This window comes from Dipodomys merriami, unplaced genomic scaffold (genome assembly GCF_024711535.1).
Source record: "Dipodomys merriami isolate MVZ:Mamm:240054 unplaced genomic scaffold, mDipMer1.0.p SCAF_1, whole genome shotgun sequence".
NCBI classification, from domain to species: Eukaryota; Metazoa; Chordata; class Mammalia; order Rodentia; family Heteromyidae; genus Dipodomys; species Dipodomys merriami.
The window spans coordinates 52,595,411-52,615,155 of record NW_027202270.1 but is presented as its reverse complement, the minus strand read 5'-3'; the positions used below and the strand labels follow the sequence as shown (position 1 = coordinate 52,615,155).

The 19,745-nt window shown below is 37.2% G+C and overlaps 1 protein-coding gene across 4 annotated transcripts in view; it reads right to left on the bottom strand.

The window, feature by feature from the left end:
* The window catches only part of Dpp4 (dipeptidyl peptidase 4), an 84,256-nt gene that overhangs the window by 14,099 nt on the left and 50,412 nt on the right, over positions 1 to 19,745 (bottom strand). For all 4 annotated transcript variants that reach the window (XM_070021969.1, XM_070021970.1, XM_070021960.1 and 1 more), the window contains exons 13-22: positions 17,473 to 17,580; positions 17,031 to 17,107; positions 15,804 to 15,857; positions 15,350 to 15,471; positions 13,419 to 13,466; positions 13,078 to 13,176; positions 10,802 to 10,871; positions 7,314 to 7,508; positions 3,325 to 3,379; positions 2,604 to 2,703 (exon numbers count right to left, since the gene is read on the bottom strand). In XM_070021969.1, coding sequence (XP_069878070.1) covers positions 2,604 to 2,703; positions 3,325 to 3,379; positions 7,314 to 7,508; positions 10,802 to 10,871; positions 13,078 to 13,176; positions 13,419 to 13,466; positions 15,350 to 15,471; positions 15,804 to 15,857; positions 17,031 to 17,107; positions 17,473 to 17,580 — 928 coding nt within the window. The remainder of the gene's footprint in view (positions 1 to 2,603; positions 2,704 to 3,324; positions 3,380 to 7,313; positions 7,509 to 10,801; positions 10,872 to 13,077; positions 13,177 to 13,418; positions 13,467 to 15,349; positions 15,472 to 15,803; positions 15,858 to 17,030; positions 17,108 to 17,472; positions 17,581 to 19,745) is intronic.

Sequence of the window (19,745 nt, the reverse complement as noted above, 5' to 3'; positions counted from 1 at the left end):
GGGACAAGAATAGATTCATTCTTAGACAACAGCTTTCTTCTATTTATTGAGTTACTTTACAAATTTTCCTGTGTCTTAACTTAGGCATTACCCTCATTAATGTCTCCTCCAGTTTCCGTTTATTGATATAGTCAGAGGTATTGATGCCCTGACTGCTCACTCAGACTCAAATCTTTTCGTCCTGAGCAGGAATACATTCACACTTAACCCCTTTGATGGAGACAGAAGGAAATCAAACTAGATGTTCTAAAGCACACTAAAAAAAAATTCACCTGTAAAAAAGTCAAATGTGAAGTATGAACCATACAAAGAAAATCAAGCTCTTCAAATTGCCTTGAATTTCTTGATTCTGAGAAAAATGCATGCCCTAAGTTTGGATAATATATTGTTTTTTTGAAACCACTAGCAATGATCAACTACTAGTTGTTAAACTTTTTTATTTTAGGTTCTGGCATGTTGGGATTCACTGTATTGAAAAGAAAGCTTTCAGTAATCAGTTCTGTATTGGCTCAGCTACTCTACCCTAATGCAACTTAAATGTTTGTTTTCCATCTTTTTATTTTTTTGTGCCAGTCCTAGGGATTGAACTCAGGGCCTGGGCACTGTCTCTGAGCTTCTTTTGCTCAAGGCTAGCACTCTACCACTTGAGCCACAGTGCTACTTCCAGCTTTTTCTGTTCATGTGGAAGAATCGAACCCAGGGCTTCATGTATATTACTACTAAGCCACATTCACAGCCTTCATTTTATGGAGACCTCTTAATTTTTGTGCTATAGCATTTAAGCATCGTAAAACAGGTTACATTAATATGTCTGTGGAAATGACATAAACTCTTTTAGCTATAAATATATTGGAATAACATGTTATATAATGGGTTTGGTTATTTTGGATAATTAAACATATTTTGCCCAATTCAAAATGAAATCACAAAGTATCTATATATCGTCTCTAAAATCTCAGTTAAGAAATGTATTGTGGGTAAATTCCATGTAACTTTAGAAATCTGACATTCAAATTAAGAAATATGATTGTTTTAGAAGCTGCATCCATAAGTCATCAGAATACAGTAAGTAAGAATGATATATTCTCATTGTGATTTAAAGGCTAATGCCTTGAATACTGAAAGCACAATTATTTCAGTATTAATTCTGTTCATTCGTTAAATGAATATCTACTCTAAATTCATCACCTTAACACTTTTGAATGACTGGTAACAGATTACAGACTACACTGACAAGTATTCCAACACTTAATGAGTGACTGTGATATTTTATTACTTTGATTAAAATGAATAGACTATACTTTTATATATCTGAAGGGCACTCAGATGTTTTAAGAGTATTTTTAAATCTTCATAAAATGTTCGTGTCTTTTAAAAACTTTACCAGTTAAAGATGAATAATTTCAGTTCTACATTGTTGGGTAAAAATAACCTTTCAGGGCAAAATAAAAACTTCCCAAACACCTACAGCCCTTAGTTCTACCTATTCCTTATGTAGACTCTTGTTTATATCAGGTTTATGTGTCTAAGAAGATCTGAAAGTTTAAAAATAACATTTAAAATATTATGTGTAAATGCATGATGCAGTTGTTGTGAACTTTTAGAAATAAGCCTTGAAATAGCACTCATAAATTCCTTTTATCCAATCTGAATAAAAATGTCCAAATTTACACAGAGATTAAAAGTCTGTTCCTATATATTAGGCAGGGTTGAATCTGTTTATTATGCTTTTCTCATTATGTGTGTTTTACTTACAGATTGTTTCTATTATTTTATTGACCACCAGAGGTCTCCAAAAATAAGCCATCTAGCTGAACAATTAATAATCAAGCAGAAAAGTATTAGATGCAAATTAAATTCCAGTGTGTGCTGATCAAGTGGGCCACAGGAAGAAGTAACAATGTGTTCTGTACATTGGCTTTTCTTCACTAAGGACGCCTAAGAGAGGGCCTTCCAAAAGACTGGAAGGACTATATATCAGAACACAAAACTGCATGCATTCTCTAGCAAGCATCCTATTCTTACACTATGTGAGGGACATCAGATGGGATCAGAGAAGGTACAAGAGAATTCTGTATCTCCTCCGCACCTCTGACCATTCCTTCTTATGCAGTCTTCCACTGGGCATTGCACTTTTCCAGGTTATGATACCTTATAATATTCTCTTGATGAGGATGAATCATTTTAGCTACTAAGAGACAGTGAGCACCCCTGCCCTCCGCCGCCAAATTCATCTGTCTTTACTCTGCTTTTCCTCCCAGATCCCAAGTTCTATTTGAGACAGGGAGAAAAGGTTCATATTTCTACAAACAGGTGAAACTCCCCAAACCAAATGTGAATAAAGGCAAGGAAGGGTTTATTTGAGCAATTTAACATTGAAGCTCTTTCAAAATTTAGAAATCAGATTGTGTTTAGATAATAACTATTATCACCCAGTCTTACACAACAAGCAGAATAAATGAGATCATCATATCAGTATCCACAAAGACTCTAAGAAGAAACAACCTAATTGCTGTAGAAATACAGGAAGTCAAAAAGGAATGGCTTTCTTTACTGAAATTTTAAGGTCAACATGGTGTCCCTCTTTGACAGCAATTACATACCATAATACTCCCACCGGGACACGGGCGCCACTGCGATTCCACACTTGAACACACCGCTCCCCGATCCCAGGACCATTGAGGTTACGTACCCTCCATATGACTAAGGAACGGAAACAGTTATTTTTATGGAGGTAAAGGAATAAGGACATATGGTAAGCGAGTCGCAGTTTCTACATTTCTCACATCTTTATATACTGTGCCTCTTTAGAGATAGAAAGCATGGTATAGGAGGCTTAAATTGGCCTTAATTGGGCAGTATCTAAAGATTACAGTTTCAGAGGCCTGGCTCCTTCTCTTGTAGATAGAAAGAGAAATGCGTGGAACTTTTGCTGACCCCACTCACTGCATAGTGTACTAATCAATGAAGAATAGTAAGTAAAATCAATAAACACAAAGCTTTACTGACTCATGAGATGTCTCCCTTCTTCCCCTTTTATCTTTCTCCCTCTCCTCCCCTCTCTTTTCTTAGAGAGCTCTCTCTCTCTCTCTTCTCTCTTAAACTTTCTCTTTTCTTTCTCTTCTTCCCTCCCTTCCTCATTGTGATGAACAAAGATTTAGGTCTGCCTTAGTGGAGATTCTAGCATGTTGTTGACCAGAGGTCCAAAACTTGATAAACATGATTTTCATCTCTAAATATTTGTATCCCAAAGATAAATTAGCCTGCTCGGAGTTTTATTCACTAAGCAATGCATACAGATTCATTAGTTAAGCAACTACTCACCCAGCCCCAAATTGCAATTCGCTGGCTGTCCACAAATCCCATTTTTGAAAATTGTCTAAAATACAGGAAAGAAGTCCACAAATTAGTTTGGGACTGTGTATAGAACATAAAGTTAACTGCACAAATGTGCACAAATGTGAAACGTTGACATTTGTTGTCTCATTCATTCTATTTCAAATTAGGATGAATCACTGCCAGCAATAAAAACACCTGAGAAAACTGTCTACATGAGATAAATGTCTATTATCCTAACCTGACATCTAGATGAACAAGGATTGCTTTTGTTGGAGTCCATAAAACCTCGTGTGTGTGTGTGTGTGTGTGTGTGTGTGTGTGTGTGTGTGTGTGTGTGTGAGAGAGAGAGAGTGTGTGTGACTCACAGAAAACAAATCCTGGCAGTTTTTTTCACAGCTTTATATAAAAATTTGCAGCCCAGATGCACTTTTCTTTACATAATTGAATTTAAATCTCTCCAGATGTTTTTTAAGTTTGAGAGCTGTCGCCCCTGCAATGGAGAAAGATAAGGGCATAGAGAACATCTGGGCAGGGCTTAAAAATGTCTCTAGGCCCCCTACCTGAGAGTTTAAACATCATTGTCTAAATAAATCCCTTCCTATGATAGGTGTTGATTAGTTAGCTCATCACCATTAAATAGAAAGCACAATTTTAGATGGATTAAGAAGTTTGGGTTTTTTTTTTTTCACAGTAAATCATGTTCAGGATTAGAATCTAGGTAAAGAGATTTGAGGGATCTCTTTGTTACTCTTAGCCTTACCTTGAAAGCAATTTTTGACTAAAAAAAAAAATCTAGAAAAGGGCTAGGGTCAGGCCTATTGGCTAGCCTAGCCTAGTGGTTCATGCCTACCTAGCTATTCAGGAGGCTGAGATCTGAGGATAAGAGTTCTAAGCAAGAAGACCAGGCAAGTGCTTGAGACTCTTTATTTATTTTATTTTATTTTTTTTGGGTCCGGTCGTGGGGCCTAAACTCTGGGCCTGGGCTCTGTCCCTCAGCTCTTCAGCTCAAGGCTAGCACTCTACCACTTTAGCCACAGTGCCACTTCCGGCTTTTTTCTTTTTGCTTATGCGGTGCTGAGGAATCGAACCCAGGGCCTCAGGCATGCAAGGCAAGTGCTCTACCACTGAGCCACCTTCCCAGCCCTTGAGACTCTTATCTTAATTTATGCACCAAAAAGCAGAAGCAGAAGTGTGGCTCAAGTGGTACGGCGCAAGCCTTGAGAGAAAAAGTTAAGGGATGATGCCTTAATTCAACCCACAGTACACTCTCTCTCACACTCTCTTTCTCTCTCTCTCTCTCTCTCACACACACACACACACACACACTCACATACACACAGACACACCTCCCAAATTAGCAAGTGTAATATTAATTTTGTAGCATGATGGGAGGTTTGGGGCCTTCACAATGACATATCTGAAAGCTTTTATGTTTTTAGTTGATGAGGCAAGGCTGATGATGTGCAAGGCTGCCTAGGTAAGTGGCATTAGAGAAAATCCAGAATAGTTTTTTTTTTTTTTTTTTTCACTTGGCTTCTCTACACTAGTCTCTTTAAACCTGAACAATCTTTAGGAATATGCACTGAAGCATGAGTGTACGTGTTGGCAAATATTTTCAGGGTAAATATAATCGTTGAAACCATGACTTAACACTCTTACAGTCTTCCAGACCATCTTCCTGTTTGTGAAAATACAAGAATAAAATGTTCTTCCATTGGATTCCATGCAAAGTTCACCTGAGTTTGTACCTTGTTTGAAATTTTATATAAGCTAGATCATGTACACTTTTCAAAATGTCAAATGAGACATTTTCATTCTTTCAAGTTACTAAAATAGTGTTTCATTGTGTAAATATACTCAGTCTCATTATTATTATTATTGTCCTGGGATTTGAACTCAGGATGTTGTGCTTATAGACAACTGCTCTATTGTTGAACCATGCCTCACATATTTGTAATGTACAAAGAAGTTACAGTTATATAAGCTATGTAAGTCAGGTAAAGAGTACATTTCTGTAGTGTCACCCTTACTCTGCATTTTCTAAAAATCTATTATCAAAATATCAAAGTCTCTTAAGCAAATTTACACTCTAATTGAAATCTTTTTTTAATTTCACGGAAAAGTTATTAATTTTAGTATAAGGAAATTTCATCCACTCAGGGACATCAAAAATTGTCCATCATCTTCCTTTATATTCTTTGGTTGTCTCTTTTCCTAAAGGCATTTTAATCATTCATGGATCTTTCTCCATTCACTAGTCTATGATTTCACAACAGTGTCTCAAATCACCTCATTTATTAGTCTTCCCTAGACATTCAAAGATTATATTTCTGATTTACCAGTTGAATGCTGTTGAACAGAAGAATTGGAATAAGAATGGATCCTAATCCTGACTCACCTTGACAAGTTACCCAAGAGTTTCTATTTCTTTACCTGAATATAAAATCACCCACCACCCACAGTTTCTATACGGTTTCAGTGACAAATGCAGGTAAAGTGCTTCACATGTTACACACATATACTACACTTCTCCTTTCTTTTAAACCAGATCAGTCACATACCATATGGAAGGGCAGAAGAATGGGATGCTTTTACAATAAATGAAGCCCTTATAAATTTGGCCCATAATAAGTTGTACTCCATGGTTTTCCAAAAATAGGGAAAATAAGGACTGCTCCCAGATCTTATAGTTGTGACCTTCTACAACATAAATATGCACTGAATCCCTCTATTCTGCCTTAATTGTAAAGGGATGAACTCAAATGTTTAGTCAGATGTGTATTCAGTATGATAGATGATTTTGATTGTCAACTGAATTAGAGAATCATATAGAAGATTAGTAAAGCACACCTCTGGGAATGCTCATGAGGACATTTCCAGAGATGATTAATTTAGGATGAAAGACCATCCCATAGACTAAGGCTAAAATAAGTAAAAAGAAATGAAAGTAGAAAAAGAAAATAAGTTAAAAGAAAAAATTCCTCAGTACAGGTGTTTGTTTCCTACGTTTGCTGTCTGCTATAAGATGAGTAGCCTCTGCCATATTCTCATGCCACCATAATGGTCAGCCTCACCATGCACAGGCCCAGAAACAATGGAGCCAATGACTATGGACTAAAATTTGGGAAACTTTGAGGCAAAGTAAGTAATTCTCCCCTTAAATTGTTTATGTTAAGCACTTTGTCACAGCAGTGCAAGTCTGACAAGCAGAGTAAATTGATATCAAGAACTGAAGTTATCATTGTGATTTCCTGACTGTGTCTTCCTGAAACCTTTGGAAGTGAATTGTGAGAAACTGGGAAAAGATTGTAGAAGCAGGCTAGAAAAACCTAGAGTGCCATAAAGAGAGCTCAGTGGGCAACTCCTGTGAAAGCACAGCAGACTAGAATGCTGAATGAAATGTGTGTAAGATTGAGCTCAGGAGGTTTCAAATGAGAACAAGGACTATATTAGGGATCAGACTAGATAATATTTGTGTTATGTTGTGGTGAAGAATATGTCTACATTTTGTCCGTGCTCTAAGACTTTGTAGCAGAGTTAGTTAAATGGTGATGGAGGAAATTTCAAGGCAGCCCAGAATTTTGACTGTAATATAGTTATGGTTGTCTGCTTTTAGTGAAGTTTGCAAGAAGGACTGAGAGCTCAAAGCAGAGCAAATAGAGTTTTAAAACCTGTAGATTCAACAGAGCCAAGGATTATGAACTGAAACTTCTGAAACTGTGTGTCAAAATAAAAGCTTTCTTCAGTTACATGTGAAAAGAAACATAAAATGATTTTTTCAAATTTTATACAAATCTATAATGACATATATTTTTATTTAAATATAATATCTCCACTAAAAAAACTACTACAAGGATGAAAGATTGCAGGCTCATTCCAGCATCCTTTATGATCTTGACATTTTATAACGGTAAAAGATAAATTAAGGGGAAGAAAAGTTAGATGACCTTTGGGGTCATCTCCTAGGCACTCACCTGGCTGCTTCAATTTGATCTTCAATTTCAAATGTTCCCAGTCTTCTGTAGATTGCATGCATGATTTTATCTCCTTGGTAGCCACTTCCTCTGCCATCAAAGCTAGCTACTATGATATTTTCTGTACTTGCAAGGTAGGTGGCCCAGTTCAATCTGAAGATAGCATCTGCTTTTTGACTACAGGGGCCTGCATAGCTGTGAAAATTCCAAGTCATTATCTGTCACAGTTTTTCTGAATTCAATGAAAAGTACTGCATTTATCTTTCCTGTGCACAAGATGTGTGCCTCTTTCCTTCTTTCCATCATGATTCTGACTCTGAAATCATGCCAGCAAGTAGGTTATCTAGAAGTGAGTTTTTAAAATTTGGCAACAAGGATGTAGTTAATGTTTATTTCCTTCAAAGATGCCCAACAGTTTAAGCTTTGGAGAGAATTATACTACTTCCCTCCCTCCTTCCTTCCTTTACTTCCTTCCCTTCCCTTCCCTTCCCTTCCCTCCTTCCTTCCCTCCTTCCTTCCCTCCTTCCTTCCTTCCTTCCTTCCTTCCTTCCTTCCTCTTCTTCTTCTTCTTCTTCTTCTTCTTCTTCTTCTTCTTCTTCTTCTTCTTCTTCTTCTTCTTCTTCTTCTTCTTCTTCTTCTTCTTTCTTTCTTTCTTTCTTTCTTTCTTTCTTTCTTTCTTTCTTTCTTTCTTTCTTTCTTTCTTTCTTTCTTTCTTTCTTTCTTTCTTTCTTTCTTTCTTTCTTTCTTTCTCCTTTTAATCTTTCTTCCAGTCTTTCTTTTTCTTTCATTTTTGTGCCAGCCCTCAGGTTAAAACTCAGGCCTTGGGTGCTGTCCCTGAGCTTCTTTTATTTAAGGCTATAGCTCTATCACTTGAGCCACACCTCCACTTTTGTCCTTTTTTTGGTAGTTAACTGGAGATAAGTATCTCACAAACTTTCCTGCCTTGGCTGGCTTCAAAGCACAATTCTTAGATCTCAGCCTTCTGAGTTACTAGGATTACAGAAAAAAAGCCACCCATGTCGAACTAAAAGAGTTCATTGTAAAAGTGATGCACAATCTTGTTAAACAATTTCTGTAATAGTGGGGATAGAAATGTGTTATAAAAAATTGTTGATGGCAATTAAGGAAGTATTAACTATCTTTCCATCTCAGATTAAGAATACTCCATCTACAGTTTTGAATTATTAAATCAAGACTTTCTTAAGATCTTTACTGTTGCTTCATCTTATGATTTGCATTTCCCTAAATAGTCATTATAAGGTTGCTCTCACTAAGACTCTATAAATCACGATGAATGAATCATGCTAAGAATGAACACTAAGTATATAAAAGCTGAGAGAAAGCCAGGTACCAGTGGCTCACATCAGTCATCCTAGCTACTCAGGAGGTTGAGACCTGAGGATTGCAGTTCAAAGCCAGCCTGCTCAGGAAAGTCCATGAGACTCATGTCTCCAATTAACCACACACACACACATACACACACACACACAGAGCTGCATGTATGGATGTGCGAAGTCATACACCGGTGTTCTCAGCTGAAGTGGAAGGATTGTCAATTTGAAATAAACCTAGGTTTTACAGTAAGACCCTATCTCAAAAAGAAAAAAAAATCCTCCAAAGAACTATAACCTTATCACCTTGTATTGGAGAACAGGCTTGTTCAGCATTTTACTCATTAAAAATTAACTCCTTGTTAAAATTTTAACTCCCTGTGTTTGCAACTTTATAATCTATCCCACACATAGCTGTATGAAGAACCTTTATGAGCCTGCTCTGAGTCTGTTGGTTAAATAGATGTCCCTATTACATTATTTATTATTTAAGTACATCACCTTTGCATGAGCTACACGATTCCTGGACACATCTTCTTTAGTACCTACTCCCTTCACTGGCCCATCTCCCTCGCTCATCTGCTTACCTTCCCAACACAGGGACAAACAACTCATGCTTACATACCTTTGCTAACCTTTTTCCTCTCTTTTTAGGAATGGCATTCATAAGAACTTACACACATATTGTAGTATTTTTATTTTAAAACTAAATTACCATTTTAATTTTAAACAAAGGAATATATTTATATACTTTCAGGTCAGCAAACATTCTTTAATAATCTGAAATATGTCAGCTCTGTCAATGATAATAAATTTGGTAAATTAAGGGCTTGTCTTAATGTTAATAAATTTGGTAAATTAAGGGCTTGTCTTAATGTTAGATATGTACCAAGTTACTCATTCCCAAGATTAAGCAATCACATTTTTAAAAAAATTGAAAACAGAGACTTGGAGCACAAAAGAGGAGGAAAATAACTGAAGAGAAATGGGCATGGATCCTACTTTTCACTTTTCTTTTTTAATTTCCCTATTACAGGGGAGTCAAAAAACATAAAAAAAGGTCATCTTTCCTGAAGGTTGTTTTTAATATTGGAGATAAAGCCCAAAACCAATTAGCATCACTAAGGAATTTGACTTCAGTAAGTAAAAATTAGACTCAACAAAATCAAATGGCTTATCTGGAGGTTTGAAACACTCGTCTTTCCTTTTCTTTGTGTTTCTATGTTTAGGCTTTATGGGGCTGACCAGCATAGGGAACAAAGTTAGGTCTAATTCTACTATCTGCAACATTGTTTCTCCAAGACACAAATAAAAATGAGATCTCTGACTTTCAGTTTCTCCTTTAAATGATCAGCCAAAGAACTCACTACATTAGTTTGTTGTCTGAATAAAATAAGGCAAATTAAGCATGGAATTCATGGCAGCCAGCCAGCACATTTATTGCCTTGTTTTGTTTTTAATAAAGGAAATGATGTGTATAATGGCAGGAAGAGTGTGGAATCATGGGTGAGATCAGGACAATTTTAGAAGGTGAAGTTAATTATATTTTTCATAATTAAAAATGTATTTTACTATGCCATATTCTGAATTCATAGAAGTTGAATTCTCATTTACTCTCCAAATGCTTGTGATTTTAGAACTTTCTCTAAGACCTGAAGTTTAGATTATAATAAACACACTCATATATCATGTCTCCTCTTCACCAAAAAGGGAAATGGAAAATACCAGGCAGATACTGGATGAACTACAAGAGAAATCTGAGGTCCTAATGAATCAGAAGAAACACATGGGACATGTGTGGACAAATTTTGGAGCTAGAGGATTGTGGGGACTGTTAATGCCCATCCCTTGTTTGCTGAAATTTCCAGGAGGTAAGGATGAAATGGGGCTTGAGAATGCCTGTGAAATTCCCTTGGATTTGGGAATGTAAAGCAAAAGAAAAGCCATACGATTAAGACAGAAGAGGAATAATCTATCTTGTCTATTAGGAAGATGAGAGAAAACACAGGGGTTTTTTTAGTTCAAAATGGAGAAAGGGAAATAGTAATCAGTGATTCTGGAAGAGGGAGAGAATGCTTTGGGATTTATTTTTCACTAACATGTATTGGAAAAAATATGATGGTTAGCTGTTAAATTGCTCCCCTTTTAAATACTTACACTTCTAATAGCAGAGGATATTTCTTGGATTTATCAAAATGTGGAGGCAAGATCATTTGATACCAATATTCTGAACAAACAGAAAGAAAAATTAGTGATTTACGACAAATTCTGTAAGATCTCATCTCTTATTTCTGTAAGTGATGGCATATCTAGCATTTTGTTAAACTGGAATAGTAAAAGAAAAGGAACTGTTTGGATTCAGCTCATTTTTTAAGATCTGAAAGTACTATGTTCAATTAAAATACCAGTTAATATTTAAGCAATAAAGTTGTTTGCAATGCATCCATCAAATGCATTGGTGCCTTGTGAAATAAAAGTGCATCTTAGAATTTCTAATGTTTTGTTTTTATGATTCTGTTCTTTGGCATCTGATCTACTTATCTCGTTTGTTTATGGCTTATGTTCTAAGTTTTCCTCCCAAATGTTTTCCTCTACTTGAATTTCTTTGAAGCTGCTTAGAATGTGTAGTTGGCCTTCAGTATATTTTATAATACTGATTTAATAACATTTTTATAATTCCTACTGCCATCCCAGACCACGAGGCTGGGTTCCCACTTTCAGCTGTGATTTACAGGCTGACTCCGGCTGCTCTGAAGCGGATTGTTCTATACATCCCCTGTGATCTGTTCTGTTTTAGCTCCTGTGCTTGATATAACATTGGTTTAATAAAATCTGTCCCTAAATTGCAAAGCAGTTTCTTTTACTCTCAAAGATGAGTAAGACTTAAAAAAAGAGTTTGAGCAGATTTTAATATTTCAAGCTTTAGTAGATTTAAACTGTAAATATTTTTTTTTTTACATTTTCTTATCTCTAGAGATTACTTCTTGCATTCACCATTTTTTTAAAAAATGATCTTACAATTATTTTGGTTAAGGAAAAAAGAAAGAATTAGTAGTAAAATCTTTATATAGCTAGAAGTATCTTCATATTTTGCTGAAGATTTTATGCTTCTGATTAAATGCTTGTGAGATTAAAAAGGTTAAGTCTCTATGATAATTTCAATAAAGTATCAAACTATCAGTCAGCCATGATATTTTTAATGACTATGCCAAGATTGCTCTTTGATTTCCTACTTGGTCTGAATCACCACAAGCTGATTAGAACGGGTTTTATTTTCTGCCTTTCTGCAAGGTGGATGAATGTTATTCTAGTCTCCAAGTCCCATTTTTCTGCTGCCTGTTTTCAGCACTCCCTCCACCTCCAATTCATAACTCTTCTCCTATAGTGTGAGTGGTTATAGCCATTCCTAGGGGAATCCCCACTCTCGTGTTTTCTCACAGTACCATCCTGCAATCACTATCAAGTTTCACTTTAACTATGGGAATTCCCTGACCCTAAGCCTCTCGGGATCCTACTGGGGACCATCTGATATAAAATGTCATATTCCATTATTCAATGTCTTTGCCCTAGCCTGTCAGAGTTACCTCTTGCTGTTCAAGCATGGCTGAGGGCCAGGGAAACTTGTATCATCTAGGATCCTACCATCAACACTGGATCCTCATCCCATTCTGACCAGTCAGAATATACATAGTCACAAGGCTGACAGGTACCTTCAGTTTGAGTAGCACTGTCTGGAGTTATTCCTTAGAAGTATGCCTTTTTCCAAGGCCTATGCTACCCTTTCAAATAAATAGGCTGGATATTTTCTAGTTCTCCTAACATTAAAAAAAAAAAAAACAACCCTCAGCTAAATCAGTCCAGATGGATTTCTACCATCCCCTGTATGTTGTTAACCATTAGTGGAAGATGCCAAACAAAATATCTGACAAAATTTTTTGTTCAGAGAAACCTATTGCTCTTAGTGGTCCCTGAACAGAATCCATGATTGAACTCTCAAGCCCTGCCCTAGGCTGAGAAGCAAAGAAGGGAAAGAAAACTTCAAGCTCCCCAACTTTTAATGTAATCATTTCAGATATTCTCCATCTCTATTGTTTCAAGACAAAATGTATTAGGTATGATTCAACTCACCAATAGTGTTTTTATAATTAATACTAGTAGAATAGAGTTACTAAGTGGATAAACTGACCTAGCAGTACTGCACTTTCTTCAAGTTCTGTTCCTCTTTGCAAAGCCAATTTTACATAGAATGGCATTAGATTTTAATATAAAAGAACATAAAAGTAGTTGTCCTGTGGCAGACATTTCCATGGGAAAAATTACCCTTAGAATTAAATTAATATAATATGTAATGGTTATTTTTAGACTGAATTATCATATTAGTTCTATTTTATTGTTTTATTGCAAAATATGATTCCCAAAGAAGGTTAACTTACTTGTTTCATTCAAAATAATGAAGTCCAGTTTTTTGGAAGGCATTCGAACATCCTGTAACATTGTATCCAAAGCTGAATTGTCTTCTAGCACTCTTAGTTCTAAACAGGTACATAAAGCAACAGTAATTCATTTTATTGTGAGGAATTTAGATTACATAATGCCACAATGAGCATGAAATGTAATAACCAGATGGACCTTATATACTAAAGGTTGTAAACCTTGTGATCAACAGTGCTGAATGCTAAAAGCTAAGGAAAAATCATACAAGGCTACACATACTATGGTTCTATTCACACACACTTTCCTGAAACCAAATGGAGAGAGAAACAGGAGAAAATACCTTTGTCATTTGAGCTGCTATGTAAAGTATAGAGAGGCAGTCCAGGACCTGTTAACATAACCGGGGAAAGTATATTTTAATAAGAATAGCATATATAACTTAAAAAATAGTATTATTCCCATTTAACTTTGATAGAACACACAATAAATATTGCAGTGGGTGCAGAGCTTAATAAATACCAACTGTGTTTCTTTTTATCTTTAAAATAACTGCAATTGGGTGCAGTAAGTACTTCTGGAAAGGTACCAGGCTCAGCAGAATGGGGTGGAGAATGAACCTCTACCCTCCAAGGCATTCTGGGCACATTATCAGTCCTGAGCCTGATCTTTCATCAGTAAGCTTAAGTGAGAAATAATGAATGAGCCCTTCTTTCTTTATCCTTCATATGGAATTCCTCCCTAATCACACCACCTCTCAGACCCTATATTCTCTGGTGGTCCCATCGCTGGAGCCAGCCTCACCTGGGGGAGGGCTCCCTCTGCCCAAGCACCCCCACTTGGAAGAGTCTTGGAGCCAGGAGGCACATCTGTAGTGCCTGACTTGGATAAGCAATTCCTTCCTGGCAGGCAAAAGTGTTTTTCTCACAAGCCCTTATCTTCACTATTTATCCCAACTGTGGGAGTTGCAGAGAAGAAGGTAATGTAAAGCAAAGCCATTCATTTCTCACGCATTCAGATGATAATATTAACTTAAAGATTAGATTGAAACCACAAGACTTTCATAGACCTGGGTTTGGATCCTGGCTGGCCTAGGACAACATTATTAATGTCTCAATTTTCTCATATAGAAAAGGAGGTGAACAATGATTTTTTTATAGTTTCCTAAGGAAACTATATGCACAGTGCATATGACAAAGCACATGTCCAAGAAATGGTGACAAAAAGCAGTCACAGGAAAGAAGCGTAAAGAGTTATATAATCAAGAGACAAAGAGAGACTTAAATCTCTTTTTTGATGTTGCTAATGCTTTTCAAAATATCCAGATTCTAGCCAGGTGCTAGTGGCTTATGCCTGTAATCCTATCTAGTCAAGCAGTTAAGATTTGAGGATCCTGATTCATAGACAGCCTGGGCAGGAAAGTCTGTGAGACACTTATGTCCAATAAACTACAAAAAAAAAAAAAAAAAAAAAAAAAAAAAAGCTGGAAGTGGAGTTGTGGCTCAAGTGACAATGTTCTAGCCTTGAGCGCAAAAGCTCAGGGACAGTATCTTGGCGTTGAGTTCAAGCCCCAGGACCAACACACACACAGACACACAAACACAGACACACAGACACACACACACACACACACACACACACACACACACACACACACACGGGGGAGGAGCGAGAGACACACATGCACACAAATCTTAATTCCTTCTCTCATTTTGAGAAGCAATGAAACACAATCTTTAGAAGAGAAGGCTCATGAGGCAAAATCCTCCCACGCTTGAATCTCATTGCAGTTTTTGTGTGACCTCCATTACTCTCTGAGTCTTTGTTCCCAATCCAGGTTTCTTCACTTGTAATACATAGTAGCAATAGAATCAGAAGATAAGGCAGAGAGCATGTTGAGTGACAGGCATTATTCACAGTCTTCCATTTAAGGAATGAGTATACAAATAATCATTTAAAATGCAATTATGTGAGTACACACAAAACAAAAGTCTTTGAAGAGAAAGGAAAGATATTTATACTTAACATTAAATGTAAGTGGACAGAAAAGTGATTTTAAAAGCTCCTCACATTCGAAAGGAGTGAGCTGAACAGAGAAGAAAGAATGGGCACTGGACAAGGAATGGGAATGGAAAGGAAACCTTAGGTGTGGAGAGACAAGCCCAAGAGGAGGTAAGGAAGCTGTCTGGAGAGGAGAATGGAAGGTCATATATACCTGCTGAGAGCCCAGGGAATCAGTGTCTCTCCCCTCCCCCCCTATCAGCATAAACTTACCTGAACACCTCAGCTGATAATACTTGGCCTGTTTGCTAAAGTACACCGAATAATACTGACACCTTTCTGGGTTGAGATCACAACTAAGGCATGTCACCTTTGTGTGGTCATTAAGTTGGACTCTGTAAAACCAACAGTGGAATTAAATATATGAAGAAAGAGTACATGAAAGAGGAAATTGAATAATGTCATAGTCTAGCTTCAGAGGTATCAGAATGGCAAAACAATCCTTATGAGCTTCTTAAAAAATATTAAGTCCAGACATCAATAATGATTTAAACCTCCCATTGTTTGGAAAAGTCACAAAATATCTGATAAAGACATGGTGATTGATTTATGAGAAAATAAACACTTGATAAACAGTTCCAGCTTAATGTTATTGAGAGCATGATGGGAAAAAAGAGATTGCTCATCAGCTCAAACTCTAAGGTCGACAATTTGACAGAGCTCTTACTTATAAAGATTTCTTCCTCCTGGCATTCCTTTATATTCATTACTGATGTAGTATCTGGGAAGAAACAAATGTATATTAATTAATCAGCTATATTCCCCAAATTCAAGCCCAGACATGACCAGTGTATATGACGCAGCCCAGGGCCTGCCCTACCTCCACACTTGTTCCCTAGCCCTTCTCCATTACCTCCTGAGCCCTTCCCTTCGTACTCTTTTATTTTTCTTAACAGACTAAAATGTATGAAAGAAGGGATTTCTTCATTAACTAAAATCACAGATAAAATTCAAAAGAATTTTTTTTCTATGGAAAATATGAGCATGTGGGCTTTGGTGGCTCAAACCTATAACCCTAGCTACTTAGGAGGCTGAGATTGAGAAATGCTATTTGACAAACTTAGACTCATCTCCAAATAGCCAGCAAAAAAGAAAATGGAGTAAAGATATCACACAAGTGACAGAGTGCCAATCTTGAGTGAAGACTCTAAAGGAGAGTACTCTGGCCTTTAGTTCAAGCCCTAATACTTGCATAAAAAGAAGAAAAGAGAAAATATGACTGAATGAGTAGTCTGAAAATGAGCTCCTTGTAGCTATCCAGTTTTCCATATTTTTCTATTCATAGCATAGATTACTAAGTGGTACGGACCTTTTCCTCCACAGAGTGCCAGAGCCATATCTTAAAACAGTCTTCAAACACTACTCTGGGCAGCGGCAAAATTCCTGTGTATGAGTCTGATAAAGAACCATAAAAGTGCTTGGGATTCTAATTTGAAAAATGGCATTTGCTGTTCCACCGACTCAGGTATAGTAGCGGATAGCCTTCTCCAAGCTTTCCATTTTCCAAAGAGAAAAGCTACGACACAGGCAGATAAAATTGCCTTTCCCAGCCTGCCAGAAATTCAGTGCCAGCAGAAAGTTCACAGAATGCCCCCAGTGCTCATGTAGCACTTCAGGACGTTCTGGTAAAAGAGGCTGCAGTTCCCGTATTGTGAAGCAGGTAAGAGCAAGAGGTAGAGCTGCTTGGTGGCATGATATCAAATCTGCTGAACATATGTGAAAATCATTAAGGCTTCCGTATGTTAAAAAGAAAAAAAAAGATTGAACACATTCCAAATAGACTACTCTCTATTTGTAGGAGTTTTTTTTTTCTTTTTTTTCTTCCTACTTCTGTGCAAGGAGGGCATGCATATAAAACCTGGGTTTGTATTCTACTGGTGATTTGAATACTCACAGATAATTGCTGGTCACAGCTTCTATCCGAACTACTTCCCAGGCTCCTTCAGTAATAAATGTGCAGTCCTGATTGGGCTTTTAATAAAACATTCGTGAGACTCTCTAATCAAAGTTAAGTAGAGGATTAAATCATTTCTATCAGATATTCAAATAATCTTGAGGACTGTTTTCTGTTAAAAATGATCTTTAAGTAGTTATGCAAAGGGTTTTAATTCAACCTGTCAATTAATGTGAGTACAATGCATCATGATCAACGTCACCATTTCTATCATTTTTCCTTGAGATGTGTTAGGTATCCACATCCCAGCTCACCTTACTCCAATACCACTGAAGAATTTTGAATTAGCTTATTTGTATACACTGACTTTTCCAAAGTATTTCCACTGTCAGGTAGTTTCAAAAACAAGTCAACTTGGAATAGCATATGTAAGACTACTTACTCTATTTTCTTTTTGGAAAAGGCATATGTGTCTGTAACCTTCTTTATTGCTGATGACCTTGTAGAAACTATTACCATCAGAGGTAAAATGAGGTTCTGCTGGTTTAAACTAGAAATAAAATAATAGAGAACAAAAAATGTTAAAACACTAGGCTCATGTCAGAATCAAATTTAGTTTTATAAAATCCTCCCAACACCTGTGTTCAAACCTCTATACTGCATTTCCTTACCAAATAAAACTACAGGGTATCAGAAAGACAATCATCCTACAGTGAAATGTGAACAAAATGATCAAACTCATGGGGAAATTTTGGTGGACAAATGAGAATGAACATTTACCCCTGCCTGGGACTTTTTTTTTTTTTTTTTGGTCAGTTATGGGGCTTGAACTCTGGGCCTGGGTGCTATCCCTCAGCTCTTCAGCTCAAGGCAAGCACTCTTACCACTTGAGCCATAGGGCCACTTCCAGCTTTCTGGTTGTTAATTGGAGATGAGTCTCATGGATTTTCCTGCCTGGGCTGGCTTTGAACTGTGTTCCTCAGATCTCAGCCTCCTGAGTAGCTAGGATTATAAGTGTGAGCTACCAGCTCTTGGGACTCTTGGTATATAGATATGGTTCTGCTATTTTGAAGCATCTTCTCTCCATGAAAAACCATGATGTCAAATGCTGGTGGCTCCCGCCTGTAATCCTTGCTACTCAGGAGGCTGAAATCTGAGGATAACATTTCAAAGCCAGCCCAAGCAGGAAAGCATTCTTCTCTCCAGTTAACCACCAAAAAGCCAGAAGTGATGCTGTGGCTCAAGTGACAGAGCCCAGCCTTAAGCAAAAACTGCTAAGGAGCTGCAACCAGGCCCCAACTTCAAGCATCAGCGTACACACCACACACACACACACACACACACACACACACACACACACACACACACACACACACACACACACACACACACACACACACACACACACACACACACACACAATAAGGATGGTGACTTCTGGTCCCATGTTTGTAAAACCTAGCATTTATCTTCACTCAGAAAATAAATTCCTTCAGTGTCACAAATATACTTGCATGAAATAGACATACAATTAATTGACTATTTCAGGTTGGGTGTGTTTAATTTGGGAGAATTTGAACCTTTATTTACAAGCTTCACTTTTGAAAGTTAAGCTTTCAAAAGGAAAGATAGACCATCAGTGATGTCTCTTGTATATTTCATACGGAAGCATGCATATAGTTACTTTTATCAAAAGCTTTTTCATTTTCCTAAAGATGATCAACATTTTACAAGAAAAGGTTGTGCAGAAATATGGAAGAAAATTTTCTTTTTCTTTCATTTCAATAAAAGACAGTACTCAGAATAAAATGCAGTTTGAGTAAGAGAGTGTCTGTCCCAGCCTGAAAGGAATATGTTGCTTTACAATTTCCATTTCCTAGCTACATTTGAGAGCAGGTAGGAGATGGTCTTTTAAAAATGTTGGTTCACTTCACCCTCGATGTTGCCTCTCTCATCAGCTCCCATTTGGGGAAGGAAGACAAATGCTTGCCTCTTCTATTTAGTAATTCGAAGTGAATTCATTTATGGAGCAAGCTGAGGCGTGCAGTACACTTGGTGTTCTCATTACAGAGCTCTGAAACACATTCCCCTCTCCAGACCTGTGTTCACAGCCTTATCTTTTTAATACATTTCCCTGTTTCCCCTGGATGGAGTTGTGCCTAGTAGAAATGTGTGAAAAGTGGCATCTGTCTGGTTAAATACAGAGAGGAAAAAACATATTTTTTTTCTAAGAGTCGTGAGGAAGTGTAGCGTGTCTCTTGCCATGGAGGAAACCACTTTTCATGTTGGCAAACCTCTCCCCTCTGCCCAATCAATGCCTGAAGAGAAAGGACACGCCAATGTTACCAGAGTTCTGAGCCCAGCTGGAGGCAGTCATCTTCCTGGACGGTGGCCTCGCCTCCATCACGCAAGCGATGTAAAATATTTACATTTTTGTGTGTGTTGCTTTATTTCCCTCTCAAAGGATTAATAGAAATATTCATGAAAGTTAGATGCAATCCATTTTTTTCATAGTTGTAGAAGGTGTCATAATGACTACAGTTCTGTCCTCTACCTGTCCTTCTACCAAGGGCCATCTGACTATTTAAAGCATCACCTGTGGCCCATACAAAGTGATCAATATAGACAGATAGCTGAGGGCAGCCATGAGAAGTTTACATGTCCTGTCTTGTTTCATATGATATCATGAGGCTTCTGTGGCCTGTGGGCTGGATG